Genomic DNA, 27,404 nt, shown 5'->3' on the forward strand with positions numbered 1-27,404 from the left:
TAGATCCCTTTTATCATACAAACAAACAAACAAACAAGCAAATACTGCTAAAAAAAACTGTCAAGAGAGATACTGGGATTACAATGTTGCACCTGTTCAAGCTCATTTTCCCTACACAAAATGTTTCCCTTTTTTAACTGGAACCAGATTGCTGATTGGTTCGCTCCAAATCGCCAGAACCAGCGAGTTCACAATCAGTTGTCTATTCTTTTCCCGCTTAGTAATCTCGTGATGTGTTAGGGACCATTATTAAATTCCAACTATTTAAACTATGGGTGCAACAGTGTAATATAAGATTGCATCTCACTTAGATTTCTTGTAAAACTTGGAACCAGTCAAGACAGAGGCGAACATAAGAATAATATTTACAGGTGGCCTTATGGCCGAAGTGTGATAATGAAACTCTGGTAGCTGGACATTATTATGACAGTGGAATTACAGAGAAAGGGGAACGCAGATATGAGGACTCCATGTTATGCTACGACTTAGTGAAGCCAAGTTCAGAGACGAGATAGCAGGCAGAACATTTTTTAAACATTAAATTCTTTACCTGGGAGACTGAGCAACGACTACAAAAAGAAATGCTCCCTGAGAACAGCAAGACAACAGGCTTCCAGGTTTGAGGTGACAAAGTTTTGATAGCAACAGCAAAACTGGGTTTTTAAAAAAAAAAAAGACAGCAATTAAGCGCGAACACCAAGACACAGCAAAGAAAACTGAAAAAAGAGAAAACTAAGACAAACTAAGGACACAAAAGACCATGAGAAACAGGTGCAGAAATTAAACAGATAATAACGTCAATTTGAACGAAACCGACTAGTGGTTCATTGGCTCCCCCTGGTGGTCAGACTGGGATGTGACATTTTCAACACAACCCAACTTCATCAGAAGACTTAAAACATGTTTGGATTTTAAATAAATCATGGCATTCCTCATTAAAAATCATGTAGCACTCCTATGATAATCATTACAAGGGTGATTTCTTCACCCTAACCAAAGGTATAACCTCAAACATTTGCAGCATATTTCACATAACATTGTTAAAAAATTGACATCCGTGAAATTCTTTTGAAAAGGAGAAACAAACAAAAACAGTGGCATGTAATGAATGGATAATGATTGTTGAAGCACATTTGACAGGAGTTTTAAAGATTGGAACACCAGTGATCACATAATTGTCTTTTGATCAAAAGTAATCTCACAGTTATTGCCATGTGTCCTTTGACTGTAATTGTGATTAATTTGATGTAATACTTTTGGGGTTTGCTGATTCATGTCCATATTAGATATTGTATTTTAACTGGATATTCCCAGATGTGGTTGATTTAAACATGCTTGTTATTTTTCACAAATGACACAGAACTAAACTTTGTTCTAATCAGAGTGAAAGGACATAATGTTTTACAGTCCCTGGCAATGTACAGACTCTTTACAACAGAGAACAGTCTACACAGAACATCACAATCCCCAGAGTTAGAGTTTCATCACAGAAGAGTGGAAGTAATGTGTGTGTGTGTGTGTGTGTGTGTGTGTGTCTTGTTGTTTTAAGAAGGTCAGAGGATTAGACTTCTCTTCTGTCCCAGTCCAGTTGCTCTGTTCTGCTCTGGAGTTTCTTATTCTCTGTGAGGGGAGTCAATGTCACTACTGGTAAATCTGACCCACTTTATCCATTCACAGATCACACATATGAACTGCACTCAAAGAATGTGGAGAAGAAACCCAGTAGGAGAACAATGTGCTGCTTCACTACTAGCTGAAGACACCAATCTATCTAGAAAGTTCTGATCTTTTCCCTCTCATCAGAATCTTCTCTAAGGTTTCAGTAGCTACAGGTTCTTTCTCTCTTTAACCTAATCAGTCATTTTACACACACGGAGGGACCTGAATCTGGAACAGTTTGTCCACTTGTTAGTGTTTTATGGTCAATTAGTGCATTTGACCTCTCTGAGATCTTGTAGACAGACAGTCACACACTTTGGGTTCAGGAGGACCAATGTTTGCCTCTCAAGTATTGTGGAATATCAAGGACTAAAGCAGGGGGGTATTTCAGAAAGCGGGTTTAACAAACTCTGAGTTTAATCCTGAACTCTGAGTTGATGAACCCTGAGATGGGAAACTCTTGAGTTTTCGGTTCCAGAAAAGCTGATCTGAGTTGGTTCGATCAACTCTGAGTATGTTAACTCCGAGTTAAGCGCATGCATGACAGTTATAAAAAGCCATCATCATACTACGCCTGGCTCCGATACTACGATTCACCATGGCAACCGGCGAAAACAAAAGTCGTTTTACTTTACCCCGCTGCAGTTACAAATTCTGATACGTGTTTATGGCGAGTATGAGCACGTTTTCCAAAAAAAAAGAAAAGGGGGCAACACAACTGCATTGGAGGACTCCAATGTAATATAAGATCTCACTTAGATGCACACGCCGTGTCTGGGGTTACCCTGAGTTTACGCAGACACTGGAGCCAGGCTTTGAGCATGCCTACTGTCATCTCAACCCAGGCTCTAGTCCTGCAGTGGGCCACACTGAAACGTTGTTGGGGGCCCAGCTCAGGGTCAGGGTAAGGGCTCAACAGAGAGGGCTGGCATGGGTACTCTCTGTCACCAAGCAGGTGGCCATCAAACTCTCCTGTAATTATATAGTGGATATATTTTAAGGGTGTTAAAAGAGGGAGACAAGGAATGGTATTTGTGCAAAGCTTTACTTACCATGTGCAAATCTGTTGCTCAGGGTACACTAATGATACATTCGTATATCAAGCACAGAGCTGGGCCATTGGCTTCAACATTTGTGATAAAGTGCACTGCATCACATATGATCTTGACAGTGCAGAGAATGAGAAATATTAGTTGCAGTATATTGTGATGTATAGTCTTTGTTATTGTAAGACAATAGTCAGTGTACCTGCACATTAATGCTGTGGAAAGACTTCCTATTCACATAGTCAACTTCATTAACTGAAGGAGCAGTGATAGGGATCTGTGTGCCATCGATGCAGCCCATGACACTGGGAAACGCTGCAACATAAAAACTAACGACTTATCCCAGTCTGAGGTCGCAGCAGAATGTCATGAAGACGATATAATTTAAAATATCATTACCTTTAACTGAGTGATAATACCTCAGTCACCTGCAATCCTTTGTAATTCCTCTTTGATGGTCCTTAGAGGTCTGACACTAGGAAAATGTGCAGTAGCCATGAAATACCCCCCAGGACTCAACTGGGAACCACTGGTTTACCAGGCCAGTGCTCTAATCACTGACCTTAACAAAGACACCAACTTAATCAAAACAACAACAACAACAACAACAACAACAACAACAACAACAAAATGTATGCAACACTCTCCTTCCCAGTAAAATAATGAACAAAACCAACTGTCCCTTGTAGCTCTCAGTGTGCACTGAATATGAGTCAAATTAAACCCTTGATCTGTGACTCACCACCTTCAATTACAGCACTGACTCATTCTTTGACACCTCACACATCCAGAAGCTATAATTACTCATCAAAACAGAATTCATTAACTACTACAAATATTGGTGCATATTCATAGTTTACTGTATGCCAATTTAAACTGAACTAAAATCCAATTCCTCAGGATTAACACTGATCATTTATGCCTTTTCTGTATTTTTATTTATGCATTTATTCATGTATTTATTTATTTATTTATTTATTTTATTTTGGGGTTTTTTGGGAGGGGGCAGACAGATGGAAACTAAAGACTTACACAAAATAAAAATACAATAAAATAAACTCTTGGTATCACAAAAAAACAATTTTTGCCTATATACTTAGGTCCAGACAGAACCGTTTCATGAGGCCATGATTCCCCAACATCATTCTTTTACAACATGGAAAAATGTTTGCAAGCTGCTAAATTCTGTAAACATATGAAACAGTGTTTCAGGTTAAGAACAAATTAAACAAACAGAAAAGTCTCTTCATTTATCTGGTCCTGCTGTTCTGATCACCTCATTCATTTAATCATTAATAGTTTTCACCTGCTTTCTGTTAATCAAGCCTGGTTTTCTGTTTGTATAAATACCCCTACATTGTCCATGTCTTTTTGTTAAGTGTTAGGTTAAGTTGAGACTGAGCTCAGCTAAAATACTGAGTCTGAAAATATCCTGGTTTTGCACATCCATCCAGACTCTCACATTTTCTCTGACAAATATCAAGGGGAAATTGTTTTAAATAATTCACATAAATGAAACGAAAACAACATCCTCCCAATCCAACATTTCACAACAAGACTTGTGAATTCTTATCCTATCACTTGAATTTAACCTACATATTGTACTCCATATAATTTATTCAAATTTACCCTCAACTGACACTGTCCTTTTATGGTATAAGAGATTTTAGAAAATCAGCTTTCTGATCAGAAATCTCATTAATGACAGAGAAAATAATAGTAGAAAGATTTCACTTTAAACAGAGACAGTATCAGATCTAACTGTGCTGTTTCACTGTTACACAAAACGTCACTGGTAAGACCCACAGAGGAGAGAGTTTACAGTGATTATGGAAGAATGGAAACATTCTCTCAGTAAAAGTGTGTGTGAGGGTGTGTAGGTGTGTGTTATTTAGAGGATCAGAGAATGAGAGTTCTCCTCTGTCCCAGTCCAGTTCCACTCTGATCCTCTGGAGTTTATTATTCACTGTCAGTTGAACATATGACCCTCCTGAGGCCTTTGACCAGTATTTACCATGGTATAACCGAACACGCCAGATACCAGTCTTAAAGAATGTTTCTCCCTTTCTCTGGTTTGACTCTGTGGTCACACCCATGTCCCAGTATGTATTCTCCCCAACATCAACATCCCAGCAGTGTGTCCCTGAATTAAAGCCCTCAGAGCCCAGGACACATGGATATCTATCAAATCTCTCTGGATTATCAGGAATCTGCTGATATTCTTTTCTGTATCTCACACTGGTCAGATCCTCAGACAGGATGAGATATGGTGCTGCAGTGTTGGGGTCCAGAATCACAGGAGCTGAAGAGAGACAACAGAGGCAAAGAGAGAGATTAAACACACAGCACGGTCAGTATGTTTACATGTTTATACTGTTATTTATTTATCTTCACTGATTACAGAGACTCACACTAGTGAAGAAAGAAAAATTAACCTAGTATGTTTACATGTTTACACTGTTATTAATGTATCTACATGGATTGTTGTTGAGATACAGATCTGAAGAGAACAGGAAAAAGACAGAATGAAACCAATCCTAAAAACAAAACATTAATCATAAAACAGTGGTTTGTATAATAATAAAGACAACTGTGTAAATACGTTTGAACTACAGTCATGTCATTACTGAGAATATTCAGATAAATGTGTTAAAGACTAATGCATTCTCTCTCTCTCTCTCTCTCTCTTTTCTCTCATAATCTCACAATTTCATTTGATGTCACTCCGGTCTTTCTTACAGGTCTTTTATCTGACATTCAGACCAGTACCTGATGAAAACTGTACGAAAGTGATCATAAATACATGAGCAAAGTGCATTACTGACTTATTGAATCTTGGGGGGGGGGGGGGGGTTTCTTTTTTCATCTAATTATCTCTTATATAAACTCACTGTATTGAACAGTGCCCTGCATCTTCTCCCACACTCTGAACTTCAGGTTGCCCAGGTGCTTTGCCACATTGATCAGTGCTCCTGAAAGCATCTGTGGATCCTGCAGTGTGCACTGGGCTCTGGAATAACATTCAGGAGTCAGTGCTGCTGTGGATTTTGTATCACAGAAAAAGTTAAGAGACAGGTTACTTACCTTTTGTTTGTGGCCTCGAAGTTCTGTGAAAGAAGATGAAATGAGTTATTCACCAGGTATCTAGTTTAAGATTTATTACAGAGAATAACAGACAGATAGACAGACCTGTAAGATAAATAGACAAAGAGGAATAAACAGAGAGAAAGAGAGAGAGAGAGAGAGAGAGAGAGAGAGAGAGAGAGAGAGAGAGAGAGAGAGAGAGAGAGAGAGAGAGAGAATAAAAAACAGAGACAGCAACAGAAAGTGTGAAACCTGTTTAGCCTCTTACTTTTAGGAGCAAAATGTCTTCAGCTTTTATCTCCTCTTCTATGGCTCTGATTTTCTCTGAGAGAGAGGAAATCTCTCTACTCATCTCCTCAATCTTCTCCTTCATCATCTGACTCTTCTTCTCCTCTTCCTCTTTCAGTGCAGTTATCCTGACTCTCTCTTCATCTCGTAGAAACTGGTGAAGTTTCTCAAACTCCTCCCTAATCTGTGTCTCTGTGTGTTTAGCCTGATTCTGAAATGAGAAACATTAAAACATTTTTAATGTCACTGTACGCTGTTTGCATTTATTAATATTCTTACTGTGATGTGTTCTGCTGATTTATTTAAGTTAATTTTACTTTGTAGAATTTTTTTGTGAATTTTGTATGAAACTGCAGGATCTCACCTTAATGTGTTCTGCTGTTTTATTACAAGTCAGCTTGACCTTTTTAAAGATCTCCAGTTTCTCCTGTAAGGGCTTCAGTGTAGTCTTCAGTTCTTCCTGAAATAAATAAGTAGTAAATAATAAGTAGTAGTATTAATAAGTAACACACACACAAGCACGCACGCACGCACACATACACACACACAAACACATATGCACGTGCACGCACACACGCGCACACACACACACACATATGCACGTGCACGCACACACGCGCACACACACACACACACACACACGTACACATACATGGTGTTTAGTTACCACAGTATTTGTCTTACCCTGCTCTCATGTGCAGCTTCATCCACTGGACACAATTCATGGTTTTTGTGCTTTTTTGAATCCCGACACACCAAACACACAGGCTGTTTATCATCCAGACAGAAGAGTCTGAGTTTCTCACTGTGCAAACTGCAGAACTCCTCGGACCCTGTTGAAATTCCCTGAATTCTTCCTTCTAAAAAAGCCTCACATAGGTTCCTTAGAGCCATATTCTTGGGAGGATCATCCCTTGAGGATCTTCTCCTACAAACTGGACACTCCTTGGAGTCTTTGTTTTTCCAGAACAGCTGCAGACAAACCTTACACACACTGTGACTACAGGACAGGACAACAGGATCCTTAAAGATGTCAAAGCACACAGGACAGGAGAAATCCTCCTCTGATGAAGCCATGTTTTAGCAGATCCACTCTCCGAATGACTCCTTGTATTTCACATTCTGATTATCGATTAGAAAACAAACCGAAAATTAACTTTAACCTCTGTTTTTTACCCGTAGTTCGCTGCGATCTGGAGACTCTATATAGTCTTTATAGTCGTTTGTTTAACAATAAATAAACTCTAAAACAAATTTGGTTTGATCTGTCAGGTGGACCTCCTCTTGCATTCCAAGCGAAATGACACTTCCTGATTTACCTCCTCCTCAGAGGGTGGGGTTTCAGATGAAGGATTCTGATTGGTTCCTGCGCTTTCCACTATCTAATTCTCCCCCTAGAGGATCAGGGGCTTGTTTTAGAAAGCAGGTTTAACAAACTCTGAGTTTAAACCTGAGCTGTGGGTTATCTAACTCTGAGCTTTTAAACTCAGAGTTTTAGGTTTCAGAACAAGTGATAAAAATTAGTTCAATGAGCTCTGAGTTAAGTTATCCCTAAGTAAAGCACGTGCGTGAAGAGATAAAAAAAAGCCCTCATCAATGAAGCGCAAATAACATGATTCATCATGGCTACAGGAGAAAAAATGGCTCAGCCTCCTACTTCTCTCCAGTGGAGTTAGAAATATTAATGAATGCGTATGCAGAATTCTGCATGAGTATATCTAGCAGCCGCAAAAGAACGTGAGCTGGTGTGGCAGATTGCTGACCGAGTCAACGCGTGAGTATTTACTGAAAGAAAAGTTTTGTCTCGAGTGTTCCACTTATTCAACATATAAACAGCACTTTCAGATGTTACAGATTTTAGCGGTTAATGCTGAGGTTTTGCTCAGTCGTTACTGTTTGTTTTGCTTGGTCGTTACCGTTCATTCAATTTTCGAGCTGATTTTAGTTCGTTGTCATTCTTTCGTCAACCCAGACAATTGGCGTGGGAGAGAATTGCTGCCCGAGTCAATGCGTAAGTTTGAATGCAGAAATCTATTAATTTAACATGTAAGCACACTTTCTTTTAATATTACAGGTGGAAGTGGTGGAATGTAATTGAATAAAATTCTATTTTCTTTTAGGAGCAATCCCATGGGCACAAAGCGCACTTGGCAGCTGCTGAAAATGAAATATAAAAACATAGTTCAAACAGGTAAGACATTTTTCTTAGGCCTATTGGCTCATGATTGTACCTCATTTTAGTTTTAATCATATCTGGCATATTAAATAAAGTAAATGTCATTCAGTGGCTATTTCAACTTGGTGTAGCTTTAACCACCAACAGCTGTTTTAAGACACACAAATGTCCTCTCGCCTAATATCCTGCTTAGCAGATTAACATTTGGGCTGTAAATACTCCCAGAGATTTTGCTAATGATAGTAGTTTAAAGTATACTGAAACAGAAAGCTCTTTTTCACCACAGGATGATGATGAAGACACGTTGTCTGCTGCCACAGAGAGGGATTCAGAAAGGCCTGCTGTGGTTTACATTAATATTATGTATGGTAGCTACTGATATTTCTCTCCCTATTAAAATGTTTTTACATTCTTGTGTGGAATTTTGAGTTCAAAATGCACATTGAAGGGATGACACATTCTTATCCTTTTTAACAGAGCATGACTGGGCATCACCAGGAGGAGAGTCCATCAACCTCCACAGCAGACTGACACAGTGAGATGTTCAATAAATGCCAGGTTAATTCTGCATGTAGATCTGTAGAATTTAATGTCATCCTTATGTTTTCTCAGTTATGAATTAAGGAGTTGTATAAAATACATCTCCTGAAGAAAATGGCTAAAACTGACTGAGAAATGATGCACTTGCAGTGGCAGATTAAATGGCCTATCTTGAAATTCAATTACTGGAACACCAGTTAGAGCTGGGTGCATGGTCACAGGTGAATTGTTAATTGTTGGAACAATCTAAATATAGTGATTGTTGCATTTGCATTTGTAGGAAATAAAGAAGACCAAATGAAATGTGACTGATTTTTCTTTATTTGACTGCTGGGGGTGGTGGTATCTTAATCTGTGAAATGTTTTTGACAAATTCTCTCGGACGGCTCCTCCATCCAGGACATCTGCAGGGTGGATGGGACTGTCTTCCTCAGGATCGTTCATTTGTGCGGCAGGGTGCTGCTCTCCTCTAATGTCACGCCGTCTCTGGGGTTACCCTGAGTTTACGCAGACACTGGAGCCGGGCTTTGAGCATGCCTATTGTCATCTCAACCAGGACTCTAGTCCTGCAGTGGGCCACACTGAAACGTTGTTGGGGGCCCAGCTCAGGGTCAGGGTAAGGTCTCAACAGAGAGGGCTGGCATGGGTACTCTCTGTCACCAAGCAGGTGGCCATCAAACTCTCCTGTAATTATACACTGGATACATTTTAAGGGTGTTAAAAGAGGGAGACAAGGAATGATATTTGTGCAAAGCTTTACTTACCATGTGCAAATCTGTTACTCAGGGTACACTAATGATACATTCGTATATCAAGCACAGAGCTGGGCCATTGGCTTCAACATTTGTGATAAAGTGCACTGCATCACATATGATCTTGACAGTGCAGAGAATGAGAAATATTAGTTGCAGTATATTGTGATGTATAGTCTTTGTTATTGTAAGACAATAGTCAGTGTACCTGCACATTAATGCTGTGGAAAGACTTCCTATTCACATAGTCAACTTCATTAACTGAAGGAGCAGTGATAGGGATCTGTGTGCCATCGATGCAGCCCATGACACTGGGAAACGCTGCAACATAAAAACTAACGACTTATCCCAGTCTGAGGTCGCAGCAGAATGTCATGAAGACGATATAATTTAAAATATCATTACCTTTAACTGAGTGATAATACCTCAGTCACCTGCAATCCTTTGTAATTCCTCTTTGATGGTCCTTAGAGGTCTGACACTAGGAAAATGTGCAGTAGCCATGAAATACCCCCCAGGACTCAACTGGGAACCACTGGTTTACCAGGCCAGTGCTCTAATCACTGACCTTAACAAAGACACCAACTTAATCAAAACAACAACAACAACAACAACAACAACAACAACAACAACAAAATGTATGCAACACTCTCCTTCCCAGTAAAATAATGAACAAAACCAACTGTCCCTTGTAGCTCTCAGTGTGCACTGAATATGAGTCAAATTAAACCCTTGATCTGTGACTCACCACCTTCAATTACAGCACTGACTCATTCTTTGACACCTCACACATCCAGAAGCTATAATTACTCATCAAAACAGAATTCATTAACTACTACAAATATTGGTGCATATTCATAGTTTACTGTATGCCAATTTAAACTGAACTAAAATCCAATTCCTCAGGATTAACACTGATCATTTATGCCTTTTCTGTATTTTTATTTATGCATTTATTCATGTATTTATTTATTTATTTATTTATTTTATTTTGGGGTTTTTTGGGAGGGGGCAGACAGATGGAAACTAAAGACTTACACAAAATAAAAATACAATAAAATAAACTCTTGGTATCACAAAAAAAACAATTTTTGCCTATATACTTAGGTCCAGACAGAACCGTTTCATGAGGCCATGATTCCCCAACATCATTCTTTTACAACATGGAAAAATGTTTGCAAGCTGCTAAATTCTGTAAACATATGAAACAGTGTTTCAGGTTAAGAACAAATTAAACAAACAGAAAAGTCTCTTCATTTATCTGGTCCTGCTGTTCTGATCACCTCATTCATTTAATCATTAATAGTTTTCACCTGCTTTCTGTTAATCAAGCCTGGTTTTCTGTTTGTATAAATACCCCTACATTGTCCATGTCTTTTTGTTAAGTGTTAGGTTAAGTTGAGACTGAGCTCAGCTAAAATACTGAGTCTGAAAATATCCTGGTTTTGCACATCCATCCAGACTCTCACATTTTCTCTGACAAATATCAAGGGGAAATTGTTTTAAATAATTCACATAAATGAAACGAAAACAACATCCTCCCAATCCAACATTTCACAACAAGACTTGTGAATTCTTATCCTATCACTTGAATTTAACCTACATATTGTACTCCATATAATTTATTCAAATTTACCCTCAACTGACACTGTCCTTTTATGGTATAAGAGATTTTAGAAAATCAGCTTTCTGATCAGAAATCTCATTAATGACAGAGAAAATAATAGTAGAAAGATTTCACTTTAAACAGAGACAGTATCAGATCTAACTGTGCTGTTTCACTGTTACACAAAACGTCACTGGTAAGACCCACAGAGGAGAGAGTTTACAGTGATTATGGAAGAATGGAAACATTCTCTCAGTAAAAGTGTGTGTGAGGGTGTGTAGGTGTGTGTTATTTAGAGGATCAGAGAATGAGAGTTCTCCTCTGTCCCAGTCCAGTTCCACTCTGATCCTCTGGAGTTTATTATTCACTGTCAGTTGAACATATGACCCTCCTGAGGCCTTTGACCAGTATTTACCATGGTATAACCGAACACGCCAGATACCAGTCTTAAAGAATGTTTCTCCCTTTCTCTGGTTTGACTCTGTGGTCACACCCATGTCCCAGTATGTATTCTCCCCAACATCAACATCCCAGCAGTGTGTCCCTGAATTAAAGCCCTCAGAGCCCAGGACACATGGATATCTATCAAATCTCTCTGGATTATCAGGAATCTGCTGATATTCTTTTCTGTATCTCACACTGGTCAGATCCTCAGACAGGATGAGATATGGTGCTGCAGTGTTGGGGTCCAGAATCACAGGAGCTGAAGAGAGACAACAGAGGCAAAGAGAGAGATTAAACACACAGCACGGTCAGTATGTTTACATGTTTATACTGTTATTTATTTATCTTCACTGATTACAGAGACTCACACTAGTGAAGAAAGAAAAATTAACCTAGTATGTTTACATGTTTACACTGTTATTAATGTATCTACATGGATTGTTGTTGAGATACAGATCTGAAGAGAACAGGAAAAAGACAGAATGAAACCAATCCTAAAAACAAAACATTAATCATAAAACAGTGGTTTGTATAATAATAAAGACAACTGTGTAAATACGTTTGAACTACAGTCATGTCATTACTGAGAATATTCAGATAAATGTGTTAAAGACTAATGCATTCTCTCTCTCTCTCTCTCTCTCTTTTCTCTCATAATCTCACAATTTCATTTGATGTCACTCCGGTCTTTCTTACAGGTCTTTTATCTGACATTCAGACCAGTACCTGATGAAAACTGTACGAAAGTGATCATAAATACATGAGCAAAGTGCATTACTGACTTATTGAATCTTGGGGGGGGGGGGGGGGTTTCTTTTTTCATCTAATTATCTCTTATATAAACTCACTGTATTGAACAGTGCCCTGCATCTTCTCCCACACTCTGAACTTCAGGTTGCCCAGGTGCTTTGCCACATTGATCAGTGCTCCTGAAAGCATCTGTGGATCCTGCAGTGTGCACTGGGCTCTGGAATAACATTCAGGAGTCAGTGCTGCTGTGGATTTTGTATCACAGAAAAAGTTAAGAGACAGGTTACTTACCTTTTGTTTGTGGCCTCGAAGTTCTGTGAAAGAAGATGAAATGAGTTATTCACCAGGTATCTAGTTTAAGATTTATTACAGAGAATAACAGACAGATAGACAGACCTGTAAGATAAATAGACAAAGAGGAATAAACAGAGAGAAAGAGAGAGAGAGAGAGAGAGAGAGAGAGAGAGAGAGAGAGAGAGAGAGAGAGAGAGAGAGAGAATAAAAAACAGAGACAGCAACAGAAAGTGTGAAACCTGTTTAGCCTCTTACTTTTAGGAGCAAAATGTCTTCAGCTTTTATCTCCTCTTCTATGGCTCTGATTTTCTCTGAGAGAGAGGAAATCTCTCTACTCATCTCCTCAATCTTCTCCTTCATCATCTGACTCTTCTTCTCCTCTTCCTCTTTCAGTGCAGTTATCCTGACTCTCTCTTCATCTCGTAGAAACTGGTGAAGTTTCTCAAACTCCTCCCTAATCTGTGTCTCTGTGTGTTTAGCCTGATTCTGAAATGAGAAACATTAAAACATTTTTAATGTCACTGTACGCTGTTTGCATTTATTAATATTCTTACTGTGATGTGTTCTGCTGATTTATTTAAGTTAATTTTACTTTGTAGAATTTTTTTGTGAATTTTGTATGAAACTGCAGGATCTCACCTTAATGTGTTCTGCTGTTTTATTACAAGTCAGCTTGACCTTTTTAAAGATCTCCAGTTTCTCCTGTAAGGGCTTCAGTGTAGTCTTCAGTTCTTCCTGAAATAAATAAGTAGTAAATAATAAGTAGTAGTATTAATAAGTAACACACACACAAGCACGCACGCACGCACACATACACACACACAAACACATATGCACGTGCACGCACACACGCGCACACACACACACACATATGCACGTGCACGCACACACGCGCGCACACACACACACACACACACACACACACACACACACACACACACACACGTACACATACATGGTGTTTAGTTACCACAGTATTTGTCTTACCCTGCTCTCATGTGCAGCTTCATCCACTGGACACAATTCATGGTTTTTGTGCTTTTTTGAATCCCGACACACCAAACACACAGGCTGTTTATCATCCAGACAGAAGAGTCTGAGTTTCTCACTGTGCAAACTGCAGAACTCCTCGGACCCTGTTGAAATTCCCTGAATTCTTCCTTCTAAAAAAGCCTCACATAGGTTCCTTAGAGCCATATTCTTGGGAGGATCATCCCTTGAGGATCTTCTCCTACAAACTGGACACTCCTTGGAGTCTTTGTTTTTCCAGAACAGCTGCAGACAAACCTTACACACACTGTGACTACAGGACAGGACAACAGGATCCTTAAAGATGTCAAAGCACACAGGACAGGAGAAATCCTCCTCTGATGAAGCCATGTTTTAGCAGATCCACTCTCCGAATGACTCCTTGTATTTCACATTCTGATTATCGATTAGAAAACAAACCGCAAATTAACTTTAACCTCTGTTTTTTACCCGTAGTTCGCTGCGATCTGGAGACTCTATATAGTCTTTATAGTCGTTTGTTTAACAATAAATAAACTCTAAAACAAATTTGGTTTGATCTGTCAGGTGGACCTCCTCTTGCATTCCAAGCGAAATGACACTTCCTGATTTACCTCCTCCTCAGAGGGTGGGGTTTCAGATGAAGGATTCTGATTGGTTCCTGCGCTTTCCACTATCTAATTCTCCCCCTAGAGGATCAGGGGCTTGTTTTAGAAAGCAGGTTTAACAAACTCTGAGTTTAAACCTGAGCTGTGGGTTATCTAACTCTGAGCTTTTAAACTCAGAGTTTTAGGTTTCAGAACAAGTGATAAAAATTAGTTCAATGAGCTCTGAGTTAAGTTATCCCTAAGTAAAGCACGTGCGTGAAGAGATAAAAAAAAGCCCTCATCAATGAAGCGCAAATAACATGATTCATCATGGCTACAGGAGAAAAAATGGCTCAGCCTCCTACTTCTCTCCAGTGGAGTTAGAAATATTAATGAATGCGTATGCAGAATTCTGCATGAGTATATCTAGCAGCCGCAAAAGAACGTGAGCTGGTGTGGCAGATTGCTGACCGAGTCAACGCGTGAGTATTTACTGAAAGAAAAGTTTTGTCTCGAGTGTTCCACTTATTCAACATATAAACAGCACTTTCAGATGTTACAGATTTTAGCGGTTAATGCTGAGGTTTTGCTCAGTCGTTACTGTTTGTTTTGCTTGGTCGTTACCGTTCATTCAATTTTCGAGCTGATTTTAGTTCGTTGTCATTCTTTCGTCAACCCAGACAATTGGCGTGGGAGAGAATTGCTGCCCGAGTCAATGCGTAAGTTTGAATGCAGAAATCTATTAATTTAACATGTAAGCACACTTTCTTTTAATATTACAGGTGGAAGTGGTGGAATGTAATTGAATAAAATTCTATTTTCTTTTAGGAGCAATCCCATGGGCACAAAGCGCACTTGGCAGCTGCTGAAAATGAAATATAAAAACATAGTTCAAACAGGTAAGACATTTTTCTTAGGCCTATTGGCTCATGATTGTACCTCATTTTAGTTTTAATCATATCTGGCATATTAAATAAAGTAAATGTCATTCAGTGGCTATTTCAACTTGGTGTAGCTTTAACCACCAACAGCTGTTTTAAGACACACAAATGTCCTCTCGCCTAATATCCTGCTTAGCAGATTAACATTTGGGCTGTAAATACTCCCAGAGATTTTGCTAATGATAGTAGTTTAAAGTATACTGAAACAGAAAGCTCTTTTTCACCACAGGATGATGATGAAGACACGTTGTCTGCTGCCACAGAGAGGGATTCAGAAAGGCCTGCTGTGGTTTACATTAATATTATGTATGGTAGCTACTGATATTTCTCTCCCTATTAAAATGTTTTTACATTCTTGTGTGGAATTTTGAGTTCAAAATGCACATTGAAGGGATGACACATTCTTATCCTTTTTAACAGAGCATGACTGGGCATCACCAGGAGGAGAGTCCATCAACCTCCACAGCAGACTGACACAGTGAGATGTTCAATAAATGCCAGGTTAATTCTGCATGTAGATCTGTAGAATTTAATGTCATCCTTATGTTTTCTCAGTTATGAATTAAGGAGTTGTATAAAATACATCTCCTGAAGAAAATGGCTAAAACTGACTGAGAAATGATGCACTTGCAGTGGCAGATTAAATGGCCTATCTTGAAATTCAATTACTGGAACACCAGTTAGAGCTGGGTGCATGGTCACAGGTGAATTGTTAATTGTTGGAACAATCTAAATATAGTGATTGTTGCATTTGCATTTGTAGGAAATAAAGAAGACCAAATGAAATGTGACTGATTTTTCTTTATTTGACTGCTGGGGGTGGTGGTATCTTAATCTGTGAAATGTTTTTGACAAATTCTCTCGGACGGCTCCTCCATCCAGGACATCTGCAGGGTGGATGGGACTGTCTTCCTCAGGATCGTTCATTTGTGCGGCAGGGTGCTGCTCTCCTCTAATGTCACGCCGTCTCTGGGGTTACCCTGAGTTTACGCAGACACTGGAGCCGGGCTTTGAGCATGCCTATTGTCATCTCAACCAGGACTCTAGTCCTGCAGTGGGCCACACTGAAACGTTGTTGGGGGCCCAGCTCAGGGTCAGGGTAAGGTCTCAACAGAGAGGGCTGGCATGGGTACTCTCTGTCACCAAGCAGGTGGCCATCAAACTCTCCTGTAATTATACACTGGATACATTTTAAGGGTGTTAAAAGAGGGAGACAAGGAATGATATTTGTGCAAAGCTTTACTTACCATGTGCAAATCTGTTACTCAGGGTACACTAATGATACATTAGTATATCATGCACAGAGCTGGGCCTCTGACTTCAACATTTGTGATAAAGTGCACTGCATCACATATGATCTTGACAGTGCAGAGAATGAGAAATATTAGTTGCAGTATATTGTGATGTATAGTCTTTGTTATTGTAAGACAATAGTCAGTGTACCTGCACATTAATGCTGTGGAAAGACTTCCTATTCACATAGTCAACTTCATTAAATGAAGGAGCAGTGATAGGGATCTGTGTGCCATCGATGCAGCCCATGACACTGGGAAACGCTGCAACATAAAAACTAACGACTTATCCCAGTCTGAGGTCGGAGCAGAATGTCATGTACACGATATAATTTAAAATATCATCATTAACTTCAACTGAATGATTCTACATAAGTCACCTGCAATCCTGTGTAATTCCTCTTTGATGGTCCTTAGAGGTCTGACAATAGAAAAATGTGCAGTAGCCGTTTAAGTACAAGGGACACTTTTTTACGGCTCTACAAACAGTTGCTTTCCCGATATACTCGGCGTCCCCAGTGTTATAAAGGAAACTCCTGTCGGCAAAAAAAAAAATGAAGAGCAAATTCTTTGCTCCGATCCGAGAGCAAGAAGTCCACGGTGTCTAATATTAGAGATGTAGGCCGAAGTTGTTCGGATAAATGATAGATTGTGATGAAAAACGGTAACGCTAGATTACGTAGTCATCAGGAAATGATAATACATCTAATCGGGGTCTCAAAAACCTCTCCCGACATAAGGCTATGCGAATTAATTTGGTTTCAACACCGATCGGGTTAGCGACGACAGGAGACGCCATGTTTGACAGCTGCTTCAGGTTCAACCGGAGGAAGGAGTTCGGGAGAAACTCAGGGTTTGTTGAAGAAAACCTGCCAACGAGCAGGTTAGGTTCACAGAGTCAGTTACCACAGTAACTGAGCCAGAGTTTGAGTTACCTCGCTTTCTGGAACGAAAAACGCAGAGTTTCCTTCATCTCAGGGTTAACAAACTCTGAGTTTTCACTAAACCCGCTTTCTGAAATACCCCCCACGTGTACATTATTATTTATATTAGCGTTTTACACAGACTTATAGAAACGTGACAGATTTGTCTGGTAAAATACATTTTCGGACACTGGATTGGCAAAAAAAAAAAAAAAAAAAAAAAAAAATCCTAGCGAAAACATTGATATACCTCGCGTTTAATATTTATGCAGGTGCAACAGGCACAAAACGTACTTGGCAGCAACTGAAGATTAAATATAAAAATAGAGTTCAAACAGGTAAGGTATAATTTCATTACAGTCAACTGTGGTGTTGTTTACACACAACTTGGCACGCTGATTTTCTTCTAGCGGTACAATTCTTTGTTACTTTTCAGATTCTTAGCTGTCCCTCAGACATAATCTATTTCAAGGTTATATATTTGAAAAATGTGATGTGGCCTGCACACTGTTGTAAAAATTCAAATTAGGTGGGGGCACTTTTCTGGGTAAAGTTACAATTTAACTGTCTAATCTTCATCTTCTACCAGTTACTGATGGTGTAATCTGTCTGGTGGAGCCCTCTGCCATATCAGACCTCCATGCAGTTGTAAGCGCTCTCAGCACTCCACAGATTTTTCAGAAAGGGTTATAGTAGTAGAACACAAAAATGGTTCATTTGCATTACAGGAGGAGGATGAAGACACATTGTCTGCTGCCACAGAGAGGGAAGATACAGACAGGCCTGCTGAGTTTTACACCTTAAAAATAACATCTAACAGTTGACGACAGTGTTGTACCAGAATAAAACTTGCACCTTCTTTTTCTCTAACAGATCAATGCTGGAAATTGCAATGAGGGCGAGGGTCCATCCACATCAATAGCACAACATACCTCAGTAAGATGTTGTTCAGCGTTGGCCCATGACTTACAATGAAACTAAGTGGACCTGACACTGTGAAATTCACTGTCATTTTTTGTGTTCCTATGGCTCCCTGTGAAACAGCTGTAAAAGGTGTACTTAGAGAGACAAATTGAAAATTCTCATTTAAAAATGGGACACATGACACTGCAGTTGCAGAAGACAAAAATAGAAATACAACTGCTGGACCATCAGTTCAAAGTGGGTGAGGTGCCCGCAGGTGGATGATTTTACTTGTTTGAACAACATAAAAAATATTAACTACTGTATTTGTACTTGCAAGAAATAAAGAAGACTTCATAAAAAGTAAGGCATACTGTCTTTATTTGACACTGGAGAGGTGATGGGTCAATCAGAACTGATGGTAGCGTGTTGTGTCTCTGACTGCTCTTCCATCTTGGGCATCAGTGGGGTGGTCAGGATCGTTATCAGGATCATTGAGGAGTTGAGTAGGACATTTGATATTCTCTAGTTGTGGCAATGTTGTGGAGAATCACACATGCCACAATAATGTCACATGCCCTTTCTGAGCCTACGAAGGCACTGGAACCGGGGCTTGAGCATCCCAATGGTCATCTCTACCCTGTCCCGTGTTCTGCAGTGAGCCATGTCATAACGTTGCTGTGGGCCTGACTCAGGATCAGGGTAAGGGGTTAACAAATAGGGCTGGTAGGGGTACCCTCTGTCACCGAGCAGGTAACCATCGAACTATCTTATGATAATGCCAGGATACAGATTAAACTTAAAGTTACAGTAGATTAAAATATCGATTATAATAGGATATAGCTAAATATGTATTAAAACATGCTACCACATTTTTTTTGTGACCACTGTCTCCATAAAACAACAGTGTAATTCATCTCGCTCCTTTGCTCTTTCCTCTGCTCTCTCGGCGCAAACAGCCCCATCCAACTCCTCCAACGGGGCTAAACATCATAGAACACTTCATATGGCAACATAAAGGAATACAGCATTAGGCAATGCAATCAAACAGGTCTTCTTCCAAAGCAAGAAATTACTTCCATGCTACAGATATACTTCGTTGTCGTCAGACAGAGAGACAGAGAGAAGGAGAGAGGGGGAGGGACAGAGAGAGAGAGAGAGAGAGAGAGAGAGAGAGTAAAAAGGACGACATGAAAATCAACAGGATTGCCAGCAGAGAGCCGAGGAAAAACAAAGAAGGGACAGACAGAAAGAGAGACAGAAGAAAAAAAAAGAGAGAAAAGCTTACAGCACCTGGTATTCCCAGGCGGTCTCCCATCCAAGTGCTAACCAGGCCCGACCCTGCTTAGCTTCCGAGATCGGGCGTGCTCAGGGTGGCATGTCCGTAAGCGAGAGCGGCGGCGGCACAAGCGCTATTTGAAGATGAACAAAGGCTCCACCGTTCGCCTTCCGACTCTTGCCTCGCTTTAAGAGCGCACCGGCACAGGCGCGCGGCTAAATACCGGCCACACCGTCCCTGACTTGCGCCAGCACATTATGACGTCACACAGCACCTGCAACCTGCAACAACTTCTTCAAACAGCGCCGCCTCACACGCTGCACCACACCCGCTTTAAACAGGATACCATATCATTTTGGGGGTTTTTTGTGATTACTGTCTCCATAAAACAACAATGTAATTCATCTCGCTCCTTTGCTCTTTCCTCTGCTCTCTCGGCGCAAACAGCCCCATCCAACTCCTTCAACGGGGCTAAACATCACAGAACACTTCATATGGCAACATAAAGGAATACAGCATTAGGCAATGCAATCAAACAGGTGTTCTTCCAAAGCAAGAAATTATTTCCATGCTACAGATATACTTCGTTGTCGTCAGGCAGAGGGACAGACAGAAAGAGAGAGAGGGAGGGAGGGAGGGAGGGAGAGAGAGAGAGAGAGAGAGAGAATAAAAAGGACGACATGAAAATCAGCAGGATTGCCAGCAGAGAGCCGAGGAAAAACAAAGAAGGGACAGAGAGAAAGAGAGAAAGAAGGAAAAAAAGAGAAAAGCTTACAGCACCTGGTATTCCCAGGCGGTCTCCCATCCAAGTGCTAACCAGGCCCGACCCTGCTTAGCTTCCGAGATCGGGCGTGCTCAGGGTGGTATGTCCGTAAGCGAGAGCGGCGGCGGCACAAGCGCTATTTGAAGATGAACAAAGGCTCCACCGTTCGCCTTCCGACTCTTGCCTCGCTTTAAGAGCGCACCGGCACAGACGCGCGGCTAAATACCGCCCACACCGACCCTGGCTTGCGCCAGCACATTATGACGTCACACAGCACCTGCAACCTGCAACCTGCAACAACTTCTTCAAACAGCGCCGCCTCACACGCTGCACCACACCCGCTTTAAACAGGCTACCATATCATTTTTTTTTTTTTTTTTTGTCACCACTGTCTCCATAAAACAACAATGTAATTCATCTCGCTCCTTTGCTCTTTCCTCTGCTCTCTCGGCGCAAACAGCCCCATCCAACTCCTTCAACGGGGCTAAACATCATAGAACACTTCATATGGCAATATAAAGAAATACAGCATTAGGCAATGCAATAAAACAGGTCTTCTTCCAAAGAAAGAAATTATTTCCATTCTACACATATACTTCGTTGTCGTCAGACAGAGAGAAAGAGAGAGCGGGAGGGAGGGAGAGACAGAGAGAGAGAGAGAGAGAGAGAGAGAGAGAGAGAGAGAGTTTAAAAGGACGACATGAAAGGATTGCCAGCAGAGAGCCGAGGAAAAACAAAGAAGGGACAGAGAGAAAGAGAGACAAGAAAAAAAAAAAGAGAGAAAAGCTTACAGCACCTGGTATTCCCAGGCGGTCTCCCATCCAAGTACTAACCAGGCCTGACCCTGCTTAGCTTCCGAGATCAGACGAGATCGGGCGTACTCAGGGTGGTATGGCCGTAAGCGAAAGCTGCGGCGGCACAAGCGCTATTTGAAGATGAGCAAAGGCCCCACCGTTTGCCTTCCGACTCCTGCCTCGCTTTAAGAGCGCACCGGCACAGACGCGCGGCTAAATACCGCCCACACCGACCCTGACTTGCGCCAGCACATTATGACGTCACACAGCACCTGCAACCTGCAACAACTTCTTCAAACAGCGCCGCATCACACGCTGCACTAGACCCGCTTTAAACTCATCATGGGCAAATCTAGCGCTTGGTGTTCATTCACGAAAGATTCGCACAGTTCCAGGCCACTTTGCTTCCACGTTGCTGATGCTGCGTCGCATATGATCTTCACAGTGCACAGCTGTAATTAGCTGCAGTAGCTGTATTGTGAAGTATCTTTCATTTGGATTGCTAAAGGCTACTATTTAGGCCTGTACAATAATGTTGTGGAAAGTCTTCCTACTCACATAATGTTTTTCATTTACTGAAGGAGCTGTGATAGGAATATGAGTGCCATCTATGCAGACAATCAAACCTGGAAACCCTACAATATATCAAATTAACTGATTAGTGCTTCGAGGTTCAAAGCTTCATACTAAACAAATTAAATATTGCTGAGACTCATACCTGCAATTCTGTGGAATTCTTCTTTCACAAGTCTTGTGGGTCTGTGACTTGGAACGCCACAAAAGCGTCCAGTAAACGTCTCAGTGCAAGAGTCACATTTCTGACAGTTTTCACTAAACCCGCTTTCTAAAAAAGGGCCCAGAAGACTTAACACACGTTTGGATTTTACATAAATCATGACATTCCTGATTAAAAATCATGTGGCACTCCTATGGTGAGGTGAATCATTACAAAGATGATATTCTTCACCCTAATCAAAGGCGTAACCTCAACCATTTGCAACATATTTCACATAACATTTTTAAAAAATTGACATCCGTGAAATTCTTGTGAAAAGGAGAACTGAACAAAAACAGTGGTATCTAATTTGACAGGAGTTTTAAACATTGGAAAACCAGCGATCACATAATTGTCTTTTGATCAAAAGTAATCTCACTGTTATTGCCATGCATTCTTAGCATAGTGAAAGGATGTAATGTTTTTTTAATTTATTTTATGTCTTTTATTTTGGGGTTTTTTTCAGGGGGGGTGGGGGGGCAGATGGAAACTAAAGACTCCCTAAAAATAAAATAAAATAAAAATAAACTGTTGGTATCACGAAACAACTTTTATTGCTATATATTTAGGTCCAGACAGAACCATTTCATGAGGCACTGTTCTCCCCAACATCCTTCTTTTACAACATGGAAAAAGGTTTGCAAGCTGCTAAACTCAATAAACATATGAAACAGTGTTTTAGGTTAAGAACAAATGAAACAAACAGAACAGTCTCCTCATTTATCTGGTTCTGCTGTCCTGATCACCCCATTAATGTAATCATTAATAGTTTTCACCAGCTTTCTGTTAGTCAAGTCTGGATTTCTGTTTGTATAAATACCGCTGTGTTGTCAGTGTCTTTTTGTGAAGTCCTAGGTTAAGTTGAGACTGAGCTCTGTTACTCTGAAACATTGAGTCTGTAAATGACCTGTCTGTCTCTCTATCTCTTTCAGAGCCTTGATTCCTGCTCCTTGTGTTTAGGTGTCAACCTGTCTGTCAATCTTGTCTGGTGTATTCTTGTCTGTCAGTGTTTCCTGGGACCTGACTGTGTTCCTGATATGATATGACAGCTCTCAATAAAAAATCCTGGTTTTGCACGTCCATCCAGACTCTCACATTTTCTCTGACAAATATCAAGGGGAAATTGTTTGATTAGATTTACATACATGAGACAAATACAACATCCTTCCAATCCATCATTTCACAACAAGACTTCAAAATTTTCAAAATATATCATTCATATGCTATCACTTGAATTTAACCTACATACTGTACTCTATATACTTTATTCACATTTACTCTCAACTGACACTGTCCTTTAATGATGTACGAGACATGTGCTGTAAAAATAGCAAGATAAACAAGATAACTAAATTCACACCAGTTTTTAGAATATCAACTTTCTGATCAGAAATAATATGAATGACACAGACAATAACAGTAGAAACATTTCACTTTAAACAGAGACAGTACCAGATCTAAATGTGCTGTTTCACTGATACACAACACTTCACTGTTAAGATCCTCAGAGGAGAGAGTTTATAGGCAATAGCAAAGTATGGAAACATTCTCTCAGTAAAAGTGTGTGTGAAGGTGTGTAGGTGTGTGTTATTTAGAGGATCAGAGAATGAGAGTTTTCCTCTGTCCCACTCCAGTTCCACTCTGATCCTCTGGAATTTATTATTCACTGTCAGTGGAATATCTGACTCTCCTGAGGCCTTTGACCAGTATTTACCATCAACACACCCAACACACCAGACACCAGTGTTATAGAGCGTCTCTCCCTTCCTCTGGTTTGACTCTGTGGTCACACCCAGGATCCAGTCTGTACTGTCCCCAACATCAACATCCCAGCAGTGTGTCCCTGAATTAAAACCCTCAGAGCCCAGGACACATACATATCCATCAAATCTCTCTGGATTATCAGGAATCTGCTGTTTCTCATCACTGAATCTCACACTGGTCAGATCCTCAGACAGGATGAGTTTTGGGTGAGCAGTGTTGGGGTCCAGAATCACAGGAGCTGAAGAGAGAGAGCAGAGACAGAGGGAGAGATTGAATATTCAGTATGTTTACATGTTTATATTGGTATTAATTAATCTTCTGAGATCACACTATTAAGACAATGTGTTATAGAGTATTACACTTAGATAACCTGTTTGTTTTTTATTAGTTGTAAGGTCTGAGTTGGTTGTATGTGTGTGTGCTGTATTAGTTATTAGCATTAGCATATTTATTTTACTAGTTGTGTGTGTTGTTTTAGTTCTATTTTGATAGTTGGTTTAATCTGGTCCAACACTGTAAGGTTTTCCTCTTATTCCACCCTGTTACACTCTGCGATTAAATCCACTCTGTTCAGTCATATGCGAAATTTGGGTCTCTATTGATATGTATTACTCTTACTGCATATGTTTTGCTGCAATTTTTCTTTTTTTTTTTTGCTTTTTTTTGAGATGAACTTTGTGGTGTGTTTGTTTTGAACACTTGCAGTAATTTCTTGTGGCTTTACATTTGTCCTGTGTTATGATCTGTGTGCTGTGATTCACACTGCCACATAAATGCCTGTGTTTTATTCACCAGAATCTCAAAAGGAAACATTTAAAAAAGAGGAAGAACAGAACAAATGTAACTGGGAGAAACCACTGTCACATCACAGTCTCTCTCTCTCTCTCTCTCTCTCTCTCTCTCTCTCTCTCTCTCTCTCTCTCTCTCTCTCTCTCTCTCCAATCTTTCACAATTTTATCTGCCTCATATCAACTCAAGTTTTTCTTAGGAGACTTTTATCCGTCATTCAGATAAGTACCTGATGAAATCTGTGAGAAAGTGATCATAAATACATGAGCAAAATGCTTTACTGAATGAATTACTGAATCTTTTGGTTGTTTTTTTTCTTTTTTTCGTCTAATTATCTCTTACGTAAACTCACTATATTGAATAATGTCCTGCATCTTCTCCCACACTCTGAACTTCAGGCTGCCCAGGTGCATTGCCACATTGATCAGTGCTCCTGAAAGCATCTCTGGATCCTGCAGTGTGCACTGGGCTCTGCAATAACATTCAGGAGTCAGTGCTGCTGTGGGTTTTGTATCAAAGAAAAAGAAGAGAGTTAAGAGACAGGTTACTTACCTTTTCTTTGTGGAATCAAAGTTCTGTGAAAAGAGATTATAAATGAATAAATGTCTCTATCATCAGGTATCAGTTGAATGTTTATGATTTATTAGAGAGAGAGAGAGAGAGAGAGAGAGAGAGAGAGAGAGAGAGAGAGAATCAAAAACAGAGACAGTGACAGAAAGTGTGAGACCTGTTTAGGTTCTTACTTTAAGGAGCAAAATGTCTTCAGCTTTTATTTCCTCTTCTGTGGCTCTGATTTTCTCTGAGAGAGAGGAAATCTCTCGACTCATCTCCTCAATCTTCTCCTTCATCATCTGACTCTTCTGCTCCTCTTCCTCTCTCAGTGCAGTTATCCTGACTGTCTCCTCATCTCTCAGAAACTGGTGAAGTTTCTCAAACTCGTTCCTAATCTGTGTCTCTGCGTGTATAGCCTGAGTCTGAAATAAGAACCATTAAAACATTTTTAATATCACTGTACACAGTTTAAACTTATTTATATTGTCACTGTTATGCGGTCTGCTGATTTATTTAGATTAATTTGATTTTGTAAAAAGTTTGTAATTATTGTTCTGTGTCATATAAGCATTGAAGAATTTTTAGTGAATTACCATTTTGTATGAAACTGTATGATTTGTAACAATTTTTCTCACCTTAATGTGTTCTGCTGTTTGATCACAGGTCAGTTTGACTTTTTTAAAGATCTCCAGTTTCTCCTGTAAGGGTTTCAGTGCAGTCTTCAGTTCCTCCTGAAATTAATAAGTAGATTTTCAGAGAACGTCTCTGGTTTTCAGTTGGATTCTGTTCAAAATCAGAGACCCACACACACACATAGGCACACACACACACACACGCACACACACGCGCACGCATGAGCACTCACACACACGCACGCACACACACATATCGTGTCTTTCCTTTCACTGCTATGTGTCGTCAAAAGTAGACTGACTTGATTCTCTGAATGTTATCACTACTAATTTTATTATTTCATATGATATATCAAACAAAATAAAACACTTAGAATCGTGATACTACATAATACCCTTAGTGTGTTGATCTCATTGTTCCATAAATTTTAAAGATATTGTTCTAAACAGCATATCGATTTTCTTTATGTACAGATGTCATTTTCCCAATTTTACAGTGCCTTTTAGAATAAATATATATACTTTTAACGTAATTGTGAAAAAAATAAAAAAAGTCAGCATGGTGTTTATTGACCACGGTATTTGTCTTACCCTGCTCTCATGTGCAGCTTCATCGACTGGACAGAGTTCATGGTTTTTGTGGTTTTTTGAAGTCTGACACACGACACACACAGGCTGTTTATCCTCCAGACAGAAGAGTTTGAGTCTCTCACTGTGCAGACTGCAGAACTCCTCAGACCCTGATGAAGTTTTTCCAATTTTTCCTGCTAAAAAAGCTTCACACAGGTTCTTTAGCACAAGGTTAGCAGGAGGCTCAGGTTTTGATGATCTTCTCCTACAAACTGGACACTCCTGTGTTCCCTTCTTTTCCCAGAACTGCTGCAGACAGTTTTTACACACACTGTGACTACACGACAGAACAAGAGGATTCTTAAAGATGTCAAAGCACACAGGACAGAAGAAATCCTCCTCTGATGAAGCCATGTTTTAACAGATCCACTCTCAGAATGACTCCTTGTATTTCAACTTTACTTTCACTTTCTGATTTTTGGTTAGAAAACAAACCGTAATTTAACTTTAACCCCTATAGACCCTTTAGTCACTGTTTGTTTAACAATAAATAAACTCTAAAATTAATTTGGTTTGATCTGTCAGGTCGACCTCTTCTTGCATTCCAAGCGAAATGACACTTCCTGACTTTCCTCCTCCCCACAGGGTGAGGTTTCGGCTGGGGCTTGTTTTAGAAAGCGGGATTAACAAACTATGAGTTTAAACCTCAGCTGTGGGTTGACTAACTATGAGCTTTTAAACTCAGAGTTTTGGGTCTCAGAACAGGTAATAAAAATTAGTTCAATGAGCTCTGAGTTAAGTTAACCCTAAGTAAAGCACGTGCATGAAGAGATAAAAAGCCCTCGTCAGTGAAACGCAGATAACACGATTCATCATGGCTACAGGAGAAAAAGGGCTCCGCCTCCTATTTCTCCCCAGTGGAGTTATAAGTATTAATAAATGCGTATGCAGAATTCTGCATGAGTATATCTTTAAGAAAAAAGCAATACGGTAGCAGCAGCAGCAAAAGAACGTGAGCTGGTGTGACAGATTGCTGACCGAGTCAATGCGTGAGTATTTATTGACAGAGAAGAAAAGTTTTATCTCGAGTGTTCCACTGATTCAACATATAAACAGGACTTTCAGATGTTACAGATTTTAGCGGCTAATGCTGAGGTTTTGCTCAGTCGTTACTGTTCGTTTTGCTTAGTAGT

The 27,404-nt window shown here is 40.0% G+C and overlaps 3 protein-coding genes, 1 non-coding gene and 2 pseudogenes across 4 annotated transcripts in view; all 6 read right to left on the reverse strand.

The window, feature by feature from the left end:
- Window positions 1–1,429: 1,429 nt before the first annotated feature.
- LOC115821611 (tripartite motif-containing protein 35-like) lies at window positions 1,430–7,154 on the reverse strand. The gene is made up of 8 exons (XM_030785417.1): window positions 6,762–7,154; window positions 6,442–6,537; window positions 6,058–6,288; window positions 5,790–5,812; window positions 5,597–5,715; window positions 4,720–5,007; window positions 4,528–4,671; window positions 1,430–1,446 (listed from the first exon to the last, which is right to left on the reverse strand). The coding sequence occupies exons 1-8, from the start codon at window positions 7,152–7,154 to the stop codon at window positions 1,430–1,432; spliced, it is 1,311 nt and encodes a 436-aa protein (XP_030641277.1).
- A 3,856-nt stretch (window positions 7,155–11,010) lies between these two features.
- On the reverse strand, window positions 11,011–14,019 carry LOC115821612 (tripartite motif-containing protein 35-like). Its single transcript, XM_030785419.1, has 7 exons — window positions 13,627–14,019; window positions 13,279–13,374; window positions 12,895–13,125; window positions 12,637–12,659; window positions 12,444–12,562; window positions 11,315–11,854; window positions 11,011–11,021 (listed from the first exon to the last, which is right to left on the reverse strand). Exons 1-7 carry the CDS (start codon window positions 14,017–14,019, stop codon window positions 11,011–11,013), a joined length of 1,413 nt encoding a protein of 470 aa, XP_030641279.1.
- A 5,555-nt stretch (window positions 14,020–19,574) lies between these two features.
- LOC115821897 (uncharacterized) lies at window positions 19,575–19,683 on the reverse strand (annotated as a pseudogene).
- Window positions 19,684–20,340: 657 nt separating this feature from the next.
- On the reverse strand, window positions 20,341–20,449 carry LOC115821896 (uncharacterized; annotated as a pseudogene).
- A 670-nt stretch (window positions 20,450–21,119) lies between these two features.
- On the reverse strand, window positions 21,120–21,238 carry LOC115821889 (5S ribosomal RNA). Its single transcript, XR_004025584.1, has one exon. It is a non-coding gene; the product is annotated as a 5S ribosomal RNA (ribosomal RNA).
- A 2,123-nt stretch (window positions 21,239–23,361) lies between these two features.
- The window catches only part of LOC115821613 (tripartite motif-containing protein 35-like), a 50,027-nt gene continuing 45,984 nt past the window's right edge, over window positions 23,362–27,404 (reverse strand). Inside the window, exon 7 of the mRNA XM_030785420.1 lies at window positions 23,362–23,906. Within this exon, the coding sequence (XP_030641280.1) occupies window positions 23,362–23,906 (545 nt within the window). The remainder of the gene's footprint in view (window positions 23,907–27,404) is intronic.

This window comes from Chanos chanos, chromosome 9, assembly GCF_902362185.1.
Source record: "Chanos chanos chromosome 9, fChaCha1.1, whole genome shotgun sequence".
Lineage (NCBI taxonomy): Eukaryota > Metazoa > Chordata > Actinopteri > Gonorynchiformes > Chanidae > Chanos > Chanos chanos.

Coding starts and splice junctions, on each gene's coding strand:
- LOC115821612 (XM_030785419.1), bottom strand. CDS start 14,019: ATGGCTTCATCAGAGGAGGATTTCTCCTGTCCTGTGTGCTTTGACATC. Junction 13,126..13,278: donor AAACAGCAGAACACATTAAG/GTGAGATCCTGC, acceptor TTCTCATTTCAG/AATCAGGCTAAACACACAGA. Junction 11,855..12,443: donor GCAGGGCACTGTTCAATACA/GTGAGTTTATAT, acceptor GTCTCTCTTCAG/CTCCTGTGATTCTGGACCCC.
- LOC115821611 (XM_030785417.1), bottom strand. CDS start 7,154: ATGGCTTCATCAGAGGAGGATTTCTCCTGTCCTGTGTGCTTTGACATC. Junction 6,289..6,441: donor AAACAGCAGAACACATTAAG/GTGAGATCCTGC, acceptor TTCTCATTTCAG/AATCAGGCTAAACACACAGA. Junction 5,813..6,057: donor AAGACATTTTGCTCCTAAAA/GTAAGAGGCTAA, acceptor CTTCTTTCACAG/AACTTCGAGGCCACAAACAA.